The sequence below is a fragment of the Mustelus asterias genome, chromosome 7 (genome assembly GCF_964213995.1).
Source record: "Mustelus asterias chromosome 7, sMusAst1.hap1.1, whole genome shotgun sequence".
NCBI classification, from domain to species: Eukaryota; Metazoa; Chordata; class Chondrichthyes; order Carcharhiniformes; family Triakidae; genus Mustelus; species Mustelus asterias.
This window is the reverse complement of record NC_135807.1, coordinates 70,794,837-70,814,385: the sequence shown is the minus strand read 5'-3', so window position 1 is coordinate 70,814,385 and position 19,549 is coordinate 70,794,837. Positions and strand designations below refer to the sequence as shown.

Genomic DNA, 19,549 nt, shown 5'->3' with positions numbered 1-19,549 from the left:
CTTGAATGTGCAGAATACTACACAACAGCCTTTGAAATAAATACTTTTGATGGAATCAAAAGGTTGTAATTTGAGTTCAATACCATAATTACAAAAGCAACTTTAGGGCATTTGAAGAGGCCATTTGGGCTAAGATTAGGTTGCAATCTTCAATTTACTCACACATCCATTTTCTAAAATTCTATGCATTGGGTGCACATTCAATTATTTGTTTCTAGAAAGCTCCAAGAACGTACTGTCAAGTACTGAGTTGTGTGCATAAATGCACAATCGGGAAAGGCAAACAATTTGCTGAATGTTACAGATAAATTCTACATGTAACGCATTACCATAATTTAGCACTGTTTACATGGAATTAAAATGTAAACCTCATATTTTGTCAAATTTAAGACCGGTATTTTCACTAATGAAAGACAAATGGTACGATTAGATGTTTATTAGTTGTTCCATTTTAATCCCAGTAAAATAACTCATAGCCCTTTGCACTACAGTCTATATTGTAAATAACCTCCACGAAGTAGAGGGTTTACTCAATAACTCACAAGAATCATATACCTGTTCCTCAGTTTTCAGATCACCAAACTCTTGCAGAAAGTTGGTCTCTGAGGGGAATCGTGAGGGTTCCAGGAAATTTAACAAACTGAAAAGTTCTTCTACAGTGTTCTGTAATGGTGTTCCAGTCAGCAGCACCTTATGTTCCTATAGTAACAAAGAAAAAAATCCATTTGATCTCAAAGTTAGCAAAGCATGAAGCTATTGTGAAGAGGCAAATCTCTCATCTGTTAACTGTATGGGCTTGAAATCATTATGTGGTAATATATGTTGTGCCTATCTAACAAATGTCAGAGAGTACCTAACTTATTTCTGACAAATGCTAATGTTACTCATCAACAATGCACATTTCATTCGGTATTAGACAACTTACCAGATCCATTAACTTTAGTCCTTCCAAAAGTTTGCAGTTTCGGTTCTTCAGTCTGTGGGCTTCATCAATTATCACACAACGCCATGCAATATTGCGCAGTTCTGGGCAATCAGTTAAAATCATTTCAAATGTGGTGATGATGGCATGGAATTTGTATGCTCCCTGAATGATATGGCCCTTTAGAATAGGACAAGTTAGATTAATTTCATTTTATACTTGAAAACTTCAGCCAAAAATTCCTGCTTTCGTACATTTATAAAATCAAGGTAAAGTCATCATTTATACATTACTCATTATAGATATTTTAAAAGGAAAAACTTACATTTCTGTAGTGTCTATCAACATTTCTCAAAAATCCCAACTACTGCAAAGAGCAGTCACCCTAATAGAAGTAAATACAGCTGCAAATTTCACACAGCAAGTTCCCATGAACAGGAATGAGAAGACAATTAGTTTGTTCTTTGGTGGTGCATATGCAAGATGGAATGACAGCCTCACTGCCACAACAATCTACTCAAAATATTTTTCCTCAGTAAATGTGATATAAAAATAAAACCTTATATCTGTATCAACTTCCTCTCAACATTTTCCATTATAAATTCCTATGTCCAGCATCACCACTGGCAGAAGAGCGTAAATACAATGTGACCAGCTTATATAGGCAGTTTCCATTATAAATCTGAACACACTTTCACATATGGTATAGAATGGTCTAGTTTGGACCAGGGAGCAGCGCGGGCTTGGAGGGCCGAAGGGCCTATTCCTGTGCTGTATTGTTCTTTGTTCGCATTACAAATTTAAGTACAGAATATGACTTCAAAACATGGACAGGTTTGCAACAGCACATCTTTCTCCAACTATCAGTATTTCTTGTAACTCCACTTTACTGTAGGACTATGACTGTTCTTCATTCCCCAATTCACAGGAATTTATCAGTAATCTATTAAAAATCACACATTTATGCAAACTTTCCATTCTATCATCCTACATCAACATGGAAGTCTGTGAATGAAAGGGCCAGTGGCTGTCTGGACACAAAATTGGTTGAGGGACTGAAAGCAGGAGTGTTGGAATGGTGTTTTTTGGCAAAATGTGTCTGTTGAAGAAGTCTTTATAGTCTTCTATATGTTAACAGCAAGTCATACATCAATGTGGGCAGTATTGTACTTAGTCTCACATTAACCCAGTGTACACAGATCTTTCTAGTACACTTCTGCCCAAGTCTTTATCCCATGGATATTGTGTTACATAGAAACTAGAAGCAGGAGTAGGCCATTCAGCCCTTTGAACGTGGTCTGCCATTCATTTTGATCATGGCTGATCATTGAATTCAATATCCTGATTCCCCCTCCCGCCCCCCCCCCTCCCCCATATCCTTTGATCCTTTTAGCCTCTAGAACTATATCTAATTCCTTCTTGAAATCAGACAACGTTTTGGTCTCAACTACATTTTGTGGTAGTGAATTCTACACATTCACCACCTCTCCTCGCCTCAGTTCGAAAAGGTTTACCCCTTATCCTCAAACTATGACCCCCTAGTTCTGGAATCTCCTACCATTGGGAACATTCTTTCTGAATCTACCCTGTCTAACCCTGTTAGAATTTTATAAGTTTCTATGAGATCCACTCTCATAGATCGGGCGGCACGGTAGCACAGTGGTTAGCACTGCTGCTTCACAGCTCCAGGGTTCGATTCCCGGCTCGGGTCATTGTCTGTGTGGAGTTTGCACATTCTCCTCGTGTCTGCGTGGGTTTCCTCCGGGTGCTCCGGTTTCCTCCCACAATCCAAAAGATGTGCGGGTTAGGTTGATTGGCCAGGTTAAAAATTGCCCCTTAGAGTCCTGAGATGCGTAGGTTAGTGGGATTAGCGGGTAAATATGTGAGGGTAGGGCCTGGGTGGGATTGTGGTCGGTGCAGACTCGATGGGCCGAATGGCCTCCTTCCGCACTGTAGGGTTTCTATGATTTCTATGATTCTATGATCATTCTTCTAAACTCCAGTGAATATAATCCTAACCGACTTAGTCTCTCCTCATGACAGACCTGCCATCCCAGGGATGAGTCTGGTAAACCTTTGCTGTACTTCCTCTATAGCAAGGGCATACTTTCTCAGATAAGGACACCTAAACTGCACATAATACTCCAGGTGCGGCCTCACCAGTGCCCTATACAATTGCAGCAAAACATTCCTATTCCTTTACTCAAATCCTCTCACTATAAAGGCCAACATACTATTTGCCTTCTTTACTGTCTGCTGTACCTTGCGCTTACTTTCAGCGACTGCTGCACACGGACACCAAGGTCTCACTGAGTACCCAACTCTCTTAATTTACACCCATTCAAGTCATAATCTATCTTCCTATTATTGCTACCAAAGTGGATAACCCCTCATATTTATCCACATTATAATGCATCTGCCACACACATGCCCACACACACACAGTCTGACTAAATCATGTGAAGCATCTCTGCATCCTCCCCACAGCTCACTCTCCCACCCAACTTTGTATCATCTGCAAATTTGGAGATAATACATTCAGTTCCCTCTTCCAAATCATTATTATGTGAGCAGTTGGGGTCCTAGCACAGATCCCTGCAGAACCCCACAAGTCACTGACTGCCAATCAGAAAAAGACCCATTTGTGCCAACTCTTTCCTTCCTATCTGCTAACCAGCTTTCTATCCATCTCAAGACATTACCTGCAATCCCATGTGCTTTAACTTTACATAGTCTGTGAGACCTTATTGAAAGCCTTCTGAAAGTCTAAATAAACCATATCCACTGGTTCTCCTCTGTCAACTCTACAAGTTACATCCTCAAAGATTTCAAATATTACCTGTAATGCTAGCCCCAACATTATTTCGATTACAGTAATAACATTAGCAACATTCTCCCAATCCCATCTCACCCCCCCTGCCTTCAGGTCCTTGAAGTTAGAGGTTCTGGCTGCCTGGAAGTCTTGCCCATCTCGTTTGCCAGTCTGTCATAAGAGTGGCACATTCTGTTGGCTCTAGTTCTTGTTGGCTTGGAGGTCGGTCTGGTATTTGGGTAAGCTTTCATTCTTTTCTTTCATTGCATTATGTTGAACCATGCCTGATTGGTTTGGCTGTTAAGTCAATGCATGGTTGCTGCTACCTTGATTGTTTCTCACGGAGTGCACAGGATGTGTCTCTTTGGTGTTGCTTTTTCATGTTGGCTATGTGGGAGGAGAGTATTCCTGTGAGGAGAAGAAATTTGAGTGGCATGCATGCATCTGCTTGCTGTTGTTGATGGTGATATGGTGATCCTGCTACCCGGTTGCAGCATCTCATGTGGTTGTGGCTGCGAGTAGTAGTGTGCGCGCAGTGGTTGAGGTATCAACCAATGTACCATCATTGCAGGTGGAGATAGAGACTTCTCAGAATGCTAATCATTCTCTGGCACTGCTTCCACATGGGGCATCATAATAATCTCATGGGCAGTAGGTTGGTCTGATCAATAGGGACTTTCCGGGACCTATAAAGATAATGGACAAACTGTTCTGCAAAGAGGCGAAATCAATGGTGAAATATCTGCCTGAATTCTCTGACAGGACTGTAACACTGGCACCCGAATCTAATTTATATTTGTTCGATGACCATTTACCAGGAGGTCAGCATTCCAAAATGAAGGACCACAACCTTTGACCTCTCCAAGAAGCATGGCTGGTGTGTCTTCTGGGTTGTTGGTCTCGTACTCACGGATTATCTTTGGGTTATCCGTAGTTCCGTGGTTTTGTCTTTTTTGCCAAAGTGTCCCTGCCTGTTGCAGTGGAAGCATTGTTGTACTCGCAGGGCACTGATCTCTTCAGCGAGTGCACATCACACCTCAGTGCTGGCAAGGTCGCTCTGCTGGACAGTTCGGGAATTGCTTTTCCTGACTTGGATTTTCCCCGCATCTTTGTGACCTGATAAGTTGGTCTGAGGGTTGGCTTCTGCCCCAGGTTGTATTCTCTCACTTTCAGATTGTCCTGTATTGTGTATGTAACTCTCAGTCTAACTAGCTGGATTGCCTTGTCTAGAGTATCATCTTTAGCTTTTAGGAATCAGACAGTGAATCATCTGCAATACCCACCATGATTATGTTACAGTTGAGCTCAGACTTTAAATCTCCACATTCACACCCTTCTGCCATCGTGTAGAGATTATGAAGGAATTGACAGGTTCCCCAGGTAGTTGGATTCTCTTATTGAATTTAGCTCTTTCTACAATATTTGCTGGAGTTGAAAATTGAAAATCAATGTTTAAAAATTTTTAAATCCCAAATTTGGTGGATGATTCAGTGATATCATATCGTGCAATGTTGTTGTCTGCAACTGGCCCTGCTGAGTAAAGAAGTGTTTACACTTATCCCACTTCTGATTTCTTTTTTAAACCTGAATCAATGCTTTGTCTTGGAAATCCGTTTCTCCAAAGACTCCAACATTGTGACTCATCTGAGCTTTGGATGAGACATAGTGGAGTTGAAAGAGCGGAATTACGACCATGTCGAAAATTTTAAAAAGTCTGGGTACAGTTTTAAGAGTTTACAGGCTTCCAAGATGGTGGTGTTGTTTACTGCTGAACAATGGATTACTCGCATGCTAGATTTGGCAGGTTTTGTAAAACGGCAGCCATGTGCTACTTCAGGAATAAGTATTTTCAACAATGGCTGCATGAATAAATGGCTTGCTGACTTGATTTATTTAACCAGTGAGCTAGTGTTGCGGGTTGCAAGATGCTTGAATAAGCCACAGGCTTGCTGTTTAAGGATTTGGATGATCATGAGGTTCCTAAAAGTTGAGTATTTTTTTTCTGTTCCACTCAAGAGGCCACATTTTGTGGCTCGATTAGGATTAGTGGCAGGTTTTGTTCAAACAATGCTTCTGACTGTATAGTAAAAGGGCTTCTCAGGACTGGTTGCAGCCTGGGAGTGTAAAGCATTTAGCTCACCCTTATAGGCAATGAACTCTGTGTTGAAGGTGGACTTCCACAGGCAATTGTGTGGAGTCTTCTGCTGCAGTAAAACTTCTGCCCTTAGCTTCCAGAAGCTTTTCGCGGGAGCTTTTTCTGGCAACTTTTATCAGCATCTATAGCTTCAGTTGGGAGCTTCTTTCAGTTCAGAATCTTTTGAAGATGTCCTTTTCCTTAGTCTTTCAGCACTTGTGAAAATGAGTGTTTTTGATCTAGAGCTTCCAGCACATGGGGTAGTGTTGATTATGGAACACCACTGTCAACTAAGTCTTCATTGACTTCTGTATTATAATGGGGTCATATCTCACCATTATCACAAATTTAAACAAAAACTGGATAAAGATTTTTAAATTACTCGAACCATATCTGGCTGTGACTTCTAAACATAAGGATCTTCCTGGCAATATCAAAGAAGCTTTCACCTCATTATTTCTGAAGAGACACGAATGACCCTGTGGGCTCCAGACACTTATTTCAAAGAGAATTGTACAAAGGCCAACTACACTTCAGAAGCCAGGCTTGGTCACTGGAGCAGGAAAGTCTGCCAGGACAAAGGGCCCCAAAACCCCCTTTCAAATTCTTAGTGGTCGGAACATTAACAATATCAAGAACACAAACAAGGAAATACAATCCTTTGTCAAAGCCAAAGTGGAGAGGTGGGAGTCTACTGGCATGATCCCATTTGCTGGGAGAAGAAGTTATACTGTCCTGAGCAGCAGCACAGAATGTCTGGCTCACATGTACACTGTTTCTAGTAGAACTTCTGAACCTCTATACTGTTGCCTACAAGATTAGTTCATCTCTACGTACCCATCCCATCATGGAAGTCAACTCTACTGAAGAAGCTAATTTTGCAGTATCAGTTTTCAACCTGCCAGGCTCTGGGAATGAATACACCATTGGACTTTGATTCTGGACTCATGTGAAACAATAATTGCTTATTCTGCCGTCTTTGCCCTGTTCATCTTCCTTTCGTTATTCCCCTCTCTTTCATTGTATGAGTAACAAGGAGACTACGTTAGAATCCCACTCTCAGGTTTGTGTGTGTGCAAATAAACTTAATCCTTTGAGTTTACTCTATCTTGTGTTTGCTTGGGGTTATTAATAGAAATTGGATCACACCAAAGCTGAGGGGTTGGGAAATACATCACCATTTATAAAGGGGAAATCAAAATCAAAACACCTTTGCTTACAGACAGGTAGTGAGGGGCAAAATCGGGGTTAGGTAAACTGAAACCCCTCCTCTATCCGTAACAGTATGTTATCAAGTCTTTATTAACTACTTACAACTATATGCAAATATACAGTAATGGGTACAGGAATGATGCTATCACCATATTAGGTATTAACATGTCTCTGGCCAACATCACACTGACCCTAGGTCATGTGCCTTCTTACATGACTGTGTGGGCAGTACTGTGTACTCCGATCCACATTAACACTATGTACCAGACACTTTGCAGATGATACCAAACGTGGAAATGTAGTAAATAGGGATCAGGATAGTAACAGACTTCAGAAGGACAGACTGGTGATATGGACAGACATGTGGTAGATATAATTTAATGCAGAGGTGTGAAATGTTTAATTTTAGCAGGAGAATGAGAAGCAGCAAGATGAACTAAACTGTTAAATTGTAAAAGGAGTGCAAAAACAGAGACTGAGGATGGGCACTTACAAATCTTGGAAGGAAAAAAAATCATGTGGGATCCTTTATAGAAAAAAATTAATGTATAAAAACAAGGAAGTTACAGTAAACCCTTGGTTAGATCTTAGCTGGAATATTATGGCCAATTCTTAACCACACTTTGGGAAGGGTGTAAAGGCTTTGGTGAAAAGCTAAGATAGGGATTCAAGTTCGTGCAGTTGAATTTGAATGGTCCATCTAACTGCTCTAACACTGACCTTGGAGACCATGAAAGGACAAGAGTGCCCGAATCAGAAAATGTTTTATCCCTCAGCATCAATCCCCCTTACATTGTTAAGTACAAGAGCTCCACTGCAAATATGGAATGCTTATTATGATACATATAACTAATTTCATTCCTCATACCAGAATATAATCTGATATTTTGAAATCCAGTTAGACTTTTATCATTTTAAAATGTACTGAATGCAAAAATCCATTTGCAAAAGCATGGAAAGTTCTGTGAATCACTTAAAATGTAGTTTATTTGAAAAAGGGACAGAAATACAACTGTTATTGTGAACTTGAGCATCTGCAAGATGCCAGCAGAACTTGCTTTTGTTTTTGGAAATGCCCACTTTTGATGTTTCAAGAAAAAAGGCACCCACAGTAAAAAAAACATTGTGCTATTAGTGATGGTGAAAAACAGGATCAAACAAATTAAGCTCTGGCCAAAATTGTGACGTTCTGTTCAAATTGACTGAAATGACTCCTCTGGAAAGTTTCTTCTGAAGCATGAGCAGATAGAAGTCTAAAGCAAAATGTGAGAAAAAAATGGTAGAACAGTAGCTGAAGATACTTTTTTAAAAAGGGGTTGCAAAATTACATTGGAAGTTTCAGAACTACAAAGGCAAAAACACAATACATATCTATGATATAATCAAAGGCCAACAGCAGGATAGGGAAATGAATGAAATCAAGAATTTTTTTAAACTTCCTGGTTGAAGCTTGAATGGATTGTAAGAAAATTTCAAACCTCATCATTCCTATATATTCAGTTCTCTCATCTGGAAATAGTATTTTTCAGAATGATGAGAATATTTTAGTAGAAACAATTAGGCACCTACTTAATAACAGCAAACATGGCTTAATACAAAATGAGTTGTTTCCTCAGAATATGTACACTTTTAAAAAATGCAAAACCATGGAAAATTCTGTGAATCATATAGGAAGTAGTTGATTTGAAAACAAAGAGAGAGAGAAATACAATTGTCATTATGAATTGTAGGATGACAGCAGCACTTGCTTTTTTTTGGAAATGCCCACTCTTGATGTTTCGAAAACACCCACTTAATCAGATGGACATTGTTAAAAATCAGTTTGGTTAATGAAAATGGAAATATTCATGCCCTGGAGGCAATGTTGAACTGAGAAGTAGCCAGGAGGTTGATTGTTAGTTCAGAGAACTGAGTGAACAAAAGTAAAAAGGTTGCAGAATCTTCAGCCTCAAAAACAGATGAATTACAGAGGACCTTACGGAATTAAGAGTAAATTCAGAGCACTCGAGTTAGTTCAGGAAAATTTTCTTCAGCAGTATGCTTCCAGTCCAATGAAGGATGCGGCACTGCTAGAATTGGTTGTTGGAAATGAGGTGGGCCGAGTAAATCAAGTGTCGGTGGTGAATATTTAGGGCATCATTGTATCATACCTTTTAGGTGGGATAAGGACAAAGACCAGTCCAGAGCAAGACAAATTAACTGGGGAAAAGCCAACTTCAATGGGGTAAGAACGGATTTGAGCCAAATAAATTGGAGTCAAAGGTTGGCAGGAGAGATAGTAATTGATCAATGGGTTCGCTTAAAAAATAATGATCCGGGCACAGTCAAAGAATATTCCCTTTGAAGAGAAAGGTGGGGCAAACAAATCCAGATGATTTAGGAGATAGAAATTAAGATAAAGAAGAAAATGTGGGTTTATGACAGGTGTCAGATAGAAAGTGTAATTGAAAAACCAAGCTGAATGTAAAAGATTCAGAGAAGAGGTGAAGAAGCAAATTAGAAAAGCAAAAGACGGAGTAAGGAAGACTGGCAACGAGCAAGAAAGAGAATCCTTTAGTCCTCTGTGGGCATATAAATAGTAAAAGGGTGGTAGGAGGAGGAATAGGGCCGATTAGGGACCAAAATGAGGTTTACACATGGGGCAGAGGGCATAGCTGAGGTACTAAATTATATTGCACATGCCTTTATGAAGGAAAGATACTATCCAGGTCCTGGTAAAGGATGTGAATTAAGATAGTAGGTGGATTTAAAATTGAAAAGGAAGAATTGGATAATCTGTACTTAAAGTTGATAAGACACTGGACGAGATGAGATGCATCCAAGGATACGGAGGGAAGTGAGTGAAAATTGCAGTGACTGGTCATAATTTTTCAGTCTCCATTAGATTCAGGGGTGGTACTGGAGGGCTGGAGAATTTCAAAAGTTACATCCTTGTTCAAAACAGGATGCAAGATACACCCAGCAACTATAGGCCAATCAGTTTAACTTCAGTGGTGGGGAAACTTCGACAAACTATAATTTAGGACACAAATTAATAGTTACATGGATAGTGAAAGGCAGCATGGATTTCTTCAGGGATATTCATGCTGAATTAACTTGGAGTTTTTTGAAGAGGTAACATACTGGGTTGTCGAGGGCAATGGTGTTGATGTGATGTATGTGGACTTCCAAAAGACAATTGATAGAGTGCCAAACAGATGAGAAAATTTGTAGCTCATGGAATAAAAGGGACAGTAGCAACATGGGTATGGAAGTGGCTAAGTGACAATAGTTAATTTTAAAAATTCATTCATGGGACATGGGTGTCACTGGCTGGCCAGCATTTATTGTCCATCTCTAGTTGCCCTTGGCAGTTGAGAGTCAGCCACATTGCTATGGCTCTGGAGTCACATGTAGGCCAGACCAGGTAAGGATGGCAGATTTCCTTCCCTAAAGGACATTAGTGAACCAGATGGGTTCTTCCAACAATCGACAATGGTTTCATGGTCATCAATAGATTCTTAATTCCAGATTTTTTTTGGGTGGGATTTGAACCCGGGTCCCCAGAACGTTAGCTGAGTTTCTGGATTAATATTCTAGCGATAATACCACTAGGCCATCACCTCCCAAAGGGTGTTTTTCGGCCTGGAGGAAGGTTTGCAATGGAGCTCCCCAGCGGATCAGTGTTGGAATCCTTGCTTTTCCTGATATACATTAATGATCTAGACCTTGGTGAACAGGGCACAGTTTCAAAGTTAGCAGATGAAACAAAGTTTAGAAGCATTACAAACTGTGAGGAAGATAGCGCAGAACTTCAAAAGGGACATAGACAAGCAGGTGGAATGGAAGTGTCAGATGAAGTTCAATGCAGAGAAATGTGAAATGATTCATTTTGATAGAAAGAACATGGAGATGATAGAAAATAACAAATACAACTCTAGGGGGGTACAGGAACAGAGCGTCTGGATGGAAATGTGCCTAAATCATTGAATGTGGGAGGACAGGTTGAAAGAACAGGTAATAAAGCATACAGTATCCTGGGGTTTATTAATATGGAATATTATGTTGAATTTGTATAAGTCATCAGTTAGACTTCATATTGTGTTCAGTTAGGAGTGTCGCACTTTAGGAAGGATGTTACGGCATTAGAAAGAGTGCAGGAAATGCTCATGAGGATGGATCCATGGATGAGAAATTTCAGTAATGAAGGCAAGTTGGAGACGTTACGAAAGTTTATTTTAAGAAAGGAAGGTTGAGGAGAAACTTGTTATAGGTATTCAAAATCATGAGGGATATAGACAAAATAGATAAGGAGAAACTGTTCCCACTTTAGAAAGGATCAAGAATGAGGGCACACAGATTTAAATTAATTAGGAGAAGCAAAACTGACATGAAGAAGAACTTTTTTTAAAAAAAATGCAGCAACTGGTTAGGGTTTGGAATGCATTGTCTGAGAGTATGGTGGAGGTGGGTTTAATTGAAGCATTCAAAAAGTAATTGGACTGTTATCTAAGAAGGAAAATGTGTAGAATTACGGTGTCCGCTGAGCTGCTCATTCGGTCAGCCAGTGCACATACAATGGACATGGGCCAAATGGCATCTTTTTACACCGCTACAATTCTGTGATCCTACTTTTAAATCACAACTCCAGGAAAGTGGAACATAACTTAAAACTTGTAAAAGGTGAGCTCAGGAAGCATGTGACACAGAGTGACTAACAGCAGTTCAGTAAATTCCGACCAAAAAACTTTCATTAGATGCTGTAGCATGGAGGATGAAAAGATTACAAAATTGGAGGTTTCTATGGAGCAAGAATGCAAATGCATTAAATGAATCCCCTCATTTGTACTCATCATTAAGAGCAAGAGAAAATTTTATGCCCATTAGCTTTGTCAGTAACATGGATCCTTTTGGTTACCAATATTAATTACCTTTCCCACACCAAAGGGACAGACAGCTGTGACATAATTAAAACAAATTTACCAAAAATGACAGTTTATTAACCAGAATTCAGCGTCAATAAAACATTAGAAAAAGTAACATGAATCTATATCAAAAAAAACTTTTTTCCACTGCAGGTACTTTACTTTTCAGGAGCTTTTACAAAATTTTCCATGAGAAACATTTTTTGTCTGGAAAATTGCTTTATAATAATTTTTAATATTACTGTTTTGCTACAGATTTAAAAGTACATAAATTAAGATTTTCTGTAACTTGTCATCCTTACCTCAGTGTCCCGGAAGTACATCTCATATGCCTGAATCATTTGGCGGCTAGCCTGGCTGCCATGGTACACAGTCACATTCATTGCTGTCCAAGTGTGGAACTCCCTCTCCCAATTAGTGATTGTGGAAAGGGGTGCAATAATCAGGAAGGGGCCATGAATTCCCTTCAAGTACATTTCATACAGAAATGTAATAGATTGGATAGTCTTCCCTAACCCCATTTCGTCGGCCAATATACAGTTTTGGCTGAAAAAGAAAAGCATAAATCTTTACAATGAAAACTGTAATATTACAACTCCACTCCCCCCCGCCCCCCCAGCTTAACAGTGTAATAGCGTCCATAGCCTTAGCTATCCCATTAAAGCAGACATTGCAGAAACACATACTGATACAAAGAAATGTTATCACAGCAACATTCATGATTCAGGTGCTTTTAAAATTTTCTACATGGAAAAATAGTGCCTTTAATGTCATGAAATGTCCCAACTCACTTCACAGCAGTATAGAACAAAGAACAAAACAGCACAGGAACAGGCCCTTCGGCCCTCCAAGCCTGCGCCGCTCATGTGCCCAACTAGACCATTCGTTTGTATCCCTCTATTCCCAGTCTGTTCATAGAATCATAGAAACCCTACAGTGCAGAAGGAGGCCATTCGGCCCATCGAGTCTGCACCGACCACAATCCCACCCAGGCCCTACCCGCTGTTCATATGGCTATCTAGGTAAGTCTTAAACGATCCCAGCGTGTCCGCCTCAATCACCTTGCTTGGCAGTACATTCCAGGCCCCCACCACCCTCTGTGTAAAATACGTCCCCCTGACATCTGTGTTGAACCTTGCCCCCGTCACCTTGAACCTGTGACCCCTCGTGTTCGTCACCTCCGACCTGGGAAAAAGCTTCCCACTGTTCACCCTATCTATTTTATACACCTCTATTAGGTCGCCCCTCATCCTCCGTCTTTCCAGGGAGAACATCCCCAGTTTACCCAATCTCTCCTCATAGCGAAGACCCTCCATACCAGGCAACATCCTGGTAAACCTTTTCTGCACTCTCTCCAAAGCCTCCACGTCCTTCTGGTAGTGTGGCGACCAGTACAGGACGCAGTATTCCAAATGTGGCCTAACCATCGTTCTATACAGCTGCAACATCATATGCCAACTTTTATATTCTATGCCCGTCCAATAAAGGCAAGCATGCCATATGCCTTCTTCACCACCTTTTCCACCTGTGCTGCCACCTTTAAGGATCTGTGGACTTGTACACCCAGGTCCCTGTGTGTCTCCATACTCCTGGTGGTTCTGCCATTTATTGTATAGCTCCCCCTTACATTAGATCTACCAAAATGCATCACTTCGCATTTATCTGGATTAAATTCCATCTGCCATTTCTCCGCCCAATGTTCCAGCCTATCTATATCCTGCTGTATTCTCTAACAATGTTCATCACTATCCGCAACTCCAGCAATCTTTGTGTCGTCCGCAAACTTACTGATCACACCAGCTACATCTTCCTCCAAATCATTTATATATATCACAAACAGCAGAGGTCCCAGTACAGAGCCCTGCGGAACACTACTAGTCACAGACCTCCAACCGGAAAAAGACCCCTCCGCTGTTACCCTCTGTATTCTATGGCTAAGCCAGTTCTCCACCCATCTAGCTAGCTCACCTTTTATCCCGTGAGATTTAACCTTTTGCACCAGCCTGCCATGAGGAACCTTGTCAAACACTTTACTAAAGTCCATATAGACGACATCCACAGCCCTTCCCTCATCAATCGTTTTTGTCACCTCCTCAAAAAAACTCAACCAAATTTGTGAGGCATGACCTCCCTCGTACAAAACCATGCTGGCTTTAACTAATGAGATTATTCAATTCTATATGCGCATATATCCTATCTCTAAGAATCTTCTCCAACATTTTTCCCTACCACGGACGTCAAGCTCACCGGCCTATAATTACCCGGGTTATCCTTGCTACCGTTCTTAAATAACGGGACCACATTTGCTATCCTCCAATCCTCTGGAACCTCACCTGTGTCCAGTGAAGAGACAAAGATTTCTGTTAGAGGCCCAGCAATTTCATCTCCTGCCTCCAAGGAGTCTGGGATAGATGCCATCCAGCCCTGGGGATTTGTCTGTCTTATGTTTCCTCCCTTGTAATTGAGATTTTTTTCCTGACGGGTCCATAGAAACCATAGAAACCCTACAGTGCAGAAGGAGGCCATTCGGCCCATCGAGTCTGCACCGACCACAATCCCACCCAGGCCCTACCCCCACATATTTACCCGCTAAGCCCTCTAACCTACGCATCTCAGGGGCAATTCACTAAGGGGCAATTTTTAACCTGGCCAATCAACCTAACCCGCACATCTTTGGACTGTGGGAGGAAACCGGAGCACCCGGAGGAAACCCACGCAGACACGAGGAGAACGTGCAAACTCCACACAGACAGTGACCTGAGCCGGGAATCGAACCCGGGACCCTGGAGCTGTGAAGCAGCAGTGCTAACCACTGTGCTACCGTGCCGCCCGGGTCAACACATCTCTCTCAGACACTACCAGTCAACATGTCCCTCTCCTTTGTGAATACTGATGCAAAGTATTCTTTTAGGATCTCACCTACTTCCTTTGGAAAAGATAGGAACAGATAAAGGAGGCAAAACAATTCAAGGATGCTGTAGAGGAAAGGGAAGTTGGAGATGGGAAGGTAGTTGCAAGGATAGTGGGATCAAGCGTTGCTTTTTTTGTGGAGAGGCATGATGACAGCAGATTTAAAGAAGACAGAGTCCACACTTAGAGAGAGAACCATTTACAATATCCATGGCCATGGGGACCAGGAAGGGAAGTAGTATGATCTGTTTAGTGTGAACTGGATTGCGAGAACAAGGTGCGGTTCAGAAACAAGTTGAGCTCAGGGGGAACAAGGGGAGATAGGAGAGAAACTACAAAAAATAGAAATTCAGGGCTAGGTCAGGGGAATCATTAAAGGAGCGTTTGGCCAGATGGGCTGATGGGACGGCGTGGCATAGGTAGCTGACCACATTATCCTGATCTTAGCAACAAAGTTGTCTATGAGCTCTTCACTCCTGCAGGGACAGGGGTTTAAGACGACGGTTTGTGGCAGAGAAAACAAGCCAAGGCTATCTGCATTCCAGAATTATTCTGGAATCATTAGCAACTAGCAATAAAAAGCACTGTATTTACTGTATCTATACTTGCCTTCAGTTTTCAAACATCCTCTTAAGGAGAATTAACTAGTTCTAAAACATTTGGTAAGCAGGAGAGAGAGAAAAGTTGATCCAAAATCTGTTCTACATAGGCAATGGAAAGCTAAAATCCCTCATATTGCATTTCTTACAAAACTAAGCAATCTATTGACATCTCTCATTCTTTTTCACTATATGATCCCAGTTACATTGCATTTTGACTTCCAAGAAATTTGTGCTCCTTTTCTTGTTGCAGGTGCAGTTTGAAATAGGACAAAGTCAGACACTTTAGGAACATTTAAGCGGTTATTGGATAGGCACATGGGGCACACCAGGATGATAGGGAGTGGGATAGCTTGATCTTGGTTTCGGATAAAGCTCGGCACAACATCGTGGGCCGAAGGGCCTGTTCTGTGCTGTACTGTTCTATGTTCTAAATGTTTTACCATTTCAGTTCTTTAAAACACCAAAGATGAGAACTAGCTAAAATTGACTTGTAAAAAACTTCGACACGTTAAGTACTTCAGATAGCATCTGATCGTCCAAAAAGCAATTGTCAATAATTTTATCAATTAAATTTTTTGGTGATTAAACCACCTCCTTTTGCCTGTTTCATATCATTGCGCTCAAGATGAAGACGGCAAAGGGCAACACCCATCTGCACTCTACATTGCATTAATACCATTGCAAAATACCGTTACAACCGTAATTTTTTTTTTAAAAGACTGAAGCCATATTTACAACTACATTTTAGGCTCATGCTATTCCCCTCCATAAACCACTGTCAATTTAACTCTCTTGCCTGCTTTCAGAACTTCTCAAAATCCACATACGGACTTGTTTCAATTGTCTCTATCTTTGGCTCGGTGTTAATTTTTGTTCAATTGCATTCCTGTGAAGTGCCATGGGACATTTCTCAGTTAAAAGTGCTACACAAATTCAAGTTGCTAAGCTTCTAATCTGGTATTGATTGCATCAGATTGTGGATTTAACATCTGCGAATAAGCTTTAAACTATTGAATTTGATTCAAATTCAGATAGCACTACTGCAAAACTAGTCTTTCATTGTCTATTGAACATGCTGCTGCATTGGGGAACTGGCTCACGGGTGCCAGCCTTGCAGAATCTGTAATTAAATAAAACCACTATAAAAATGGTTTTACACTTGACTAGGAAATGAGTTTTGTCCATTACTCTAAACTATTTTGAAAACACAGTAACCTACCTGTTGTACCAATTGAAGAGTAGCCAATTTACGCCCTCCAGTTGATATTCCCTGAGTTGATTACCATTTTTATAATCCCTCGAATGTTCCAATTTTGTCCAGAATTCTGCATGCGGTCGTTCCTGTTGATAAAATCAATATTAACGAAACCATAGGTATGTGTTAGAGGGGTTCAGAGAACCCTAGGATGTTAAAAACGAATTGGGGAAATTAACTTAGAATAAGGACCACAATGTGCCTTATACTTATTTTATACCAAGGTACTAATTGCATAGAGACTCAGATAACTACTGCTATGGAAATTAAACATAAATTTTAGATTTAAACAAGTATTTTTGAATGTATTGTGCACCTTGGCCAAAATGCAAACTGTCCTGAAGCATAGAAATCATAGAAACCCTACAGTGCAGAAGGAGGCCATTCGGCCCATCGAGTCTGCACCGACCACAATCCCACCCAGGCCCTACCCCCACATATTTTACCCGCTAATCCCTTTAACCTACACATCCCAGGACTCTAAGGGGCAATTTTCTAACCTGGCCAATCAACCTAACCCGCACATCTTTGGACTGTGGGAGGAAACCGGAGCACCCGGAGGAAACCCACGCAGACACGAGGAGAATGTGCAAACTCCACACAGACAGTGACCCGAGCCGGGAATCGAACCCGGGACCCTGGAGCTGTGAAGCAACAGTGCTAACCACTGTGCTACCGTGCCGCCCCTAAATGCTAACCACTGTGCTACCGTGCCGCCCCGCATAATGGGAAGAATAAACTAGACAGGCCACATTCAAAAGTCATGGAGAGTTCAAATTCTCATGCTCTAGAAAATGAAGAGACATATTCACAAAGTATATAAAGTATTCAATTGCACTGATAAAAATATTCAATTCTTACTGAAAATATAGCAGAACAAGACGGTGGGAACATCACCTTTTCAACTCTGGCTTACGGTGAGAAAGCAACCTTTGAACCTTACGGATTTACGTAAGTGAGGTTGTTTAGCATCAGTCAGTAGCAACTTCTGGGTCCTCTAGAGCAACAAATTCCTAATTCTGCTCGCAGGTAGATTGTAATTGGCCAAGGTAAATAATGCGTACTAATGCGATTGGAACATCCATTTAGGATGAGAGAGTAGGCAGGAGAACTGAATTTTTGAAAATATATAACCATTTCGCCATTGGCATTGTAAACTTCAAAAAGGAGTTGGTGTGTCCAGCTGCCTTTTTCCCAGCATGTGTTGATTAATAAATACATCTTTAACCAGCATACTGTCACTCACGAGTCTGTGCGCTTACTGGGTTCAGCACAATACTTAGCACCCGAGAGAAAACCCACGCTTCAGTATGTAAGAACGCAAGAATGTATATTGATTGGACAAGGTATTTAATTCAAGCAAGTTTGTCCCTTTTACCTCAGTCAATGCTACCCAACTTCTCACAATGTTCCTCAATGCATTCTCTAAAACGCATCCAATTAATTCCTGAATCCACTTATGCTGCCTATTTCAGAGTGCTTTCCTAGCCACTCGTTCTACAACTGCATTGAACTTTGGTGAAATATGTCTCAATTTCCCTTGTTTCTTTTTTAAAATTTGAACTTGTGTGCTGCAGCATTTAAACCCTTGACAAATTAACAGCTTGCGTGGAAAATTTATTTAGATTCTAAAGCTTAACTTTTTCTTTATCAAAAAGACTCCAATTTCAAATGGTGAAACCTCTCATCTTCAGCATTCCAGGGATTTTAAAAAATATTCTTTGCAGGAGTTTAAAATATAAATGGGTACCCACATCCCATGGGTATATCCCGTTATGTGCCTACCCAAAGCTTTGTATGTATTCAACATCACTTTATGTTTCTTTACTTGTATCTCTTTAAAAGAAAAACATTTTTGATTTCTTTCTAAAGGCATTTTATAACTGAATTTCTTAGTATTCTGAAATCCCATATTTCTTTATTCTTCAATTCTTAAAAATTGACCGCTAGCATTTTTCCCCCTATAATGCAGATTTAAAGTTGTCTTTTATGATCACCTGTTCTACCAAGAAAGTGTGATCGCAAAAAAATACGGATCTTTAATAGTTGGTTGCTGCTTCCAAGGTGCTGTCATAAATAATCTACTGCGCTCTCCTAAACAATATGCTAGGTCCTCTTTTGCTATTTACTAAATTTACAAAATGTTCTTGTTTCTGATCCAGAACTTCTACAATAGAACACTTTTGTCTAGTGGAGGTGATTTATGTTTGAACTCGAGTGAATCAGCATGATTCATCATATTGCTGTGTTGTTCTAAATAACATTATGTTTCTATGCTACTCTTATGGAATGCATGTAATTATAAACACAAATACAACTGGGAGTACAGCAGATGGAAGCAGTCTGACATTGAACCAGTACTTGGATGCAGCAGCTCCAGGAATTTCTTTGAGACAGAAAGTCAGTTACAAAATATGTCAACTGTAGGTGATATGGAGTACAGTACTAAGTCTGGTAGCCCAGGTGAATTTTCAGCAGTGCTGCGCACAATTGTTTTTACAATCTCACCCGTTCATTGTGCTCCTGCTCTTTTATGCAGGATTGTTAATTGTGCGTAGAATCTGGGTGCTGCCTGCATTGAGTGGACGATGTTTCCCTTGAGGTTAATTATAACAGAGAATCTCAGCAGCCAAATTTATATACTTGTTTGACAACAGGTAGTACCTCAGAAGGAAGATCATAAATTAGAGGTTCAACTGCAAATGGAAAAACAAGCCCAAGTACAAATTCTACCAATCCCAAAAAGATGCATTCATCTTTATTCTTTGCATTCTGCTCCTTAGTCATACAAATGCATC

General features: G+C 40.6%; 1 protein-coding gene across 5 annotated transcripts in view; it reads right to left on the bottom strand.

Annotated features, from left to right (window-relative positions):
* Window positions 1-19,549, bottom strand: part of chd7 (chromodomain helicase DNA binding protein 7) — a 250,095-nt gene that overhangs the window by 69,688 nt on the left and 160,858 nt on the right. For all 5 annotated transcript variants that reach the window (XM_078216215.1, XM_078216216.1, XM_078216213.1 and 2 more), the window contains exons 11-14: window positions 16,716-16,837; window positions 12,287-12,530; window positions 926-1,102; window positions 556-699 (exon numbers count right to left, since the gene is read on the bottom strand). In XM_078216215.1, coding sequence (XP_078072341.1) covers window positions 556-699; window positions 926-1,102; window positions 12,287-12,530; window positions 16,716-16,837 — 687 coding nt within the window. The remainder of the gene's footprint in view (window positions 1-555; window positions 700-925; window positions 1,103-12,286; window positions 12,531-16,715; window positions 16,838-19,549) is intronic.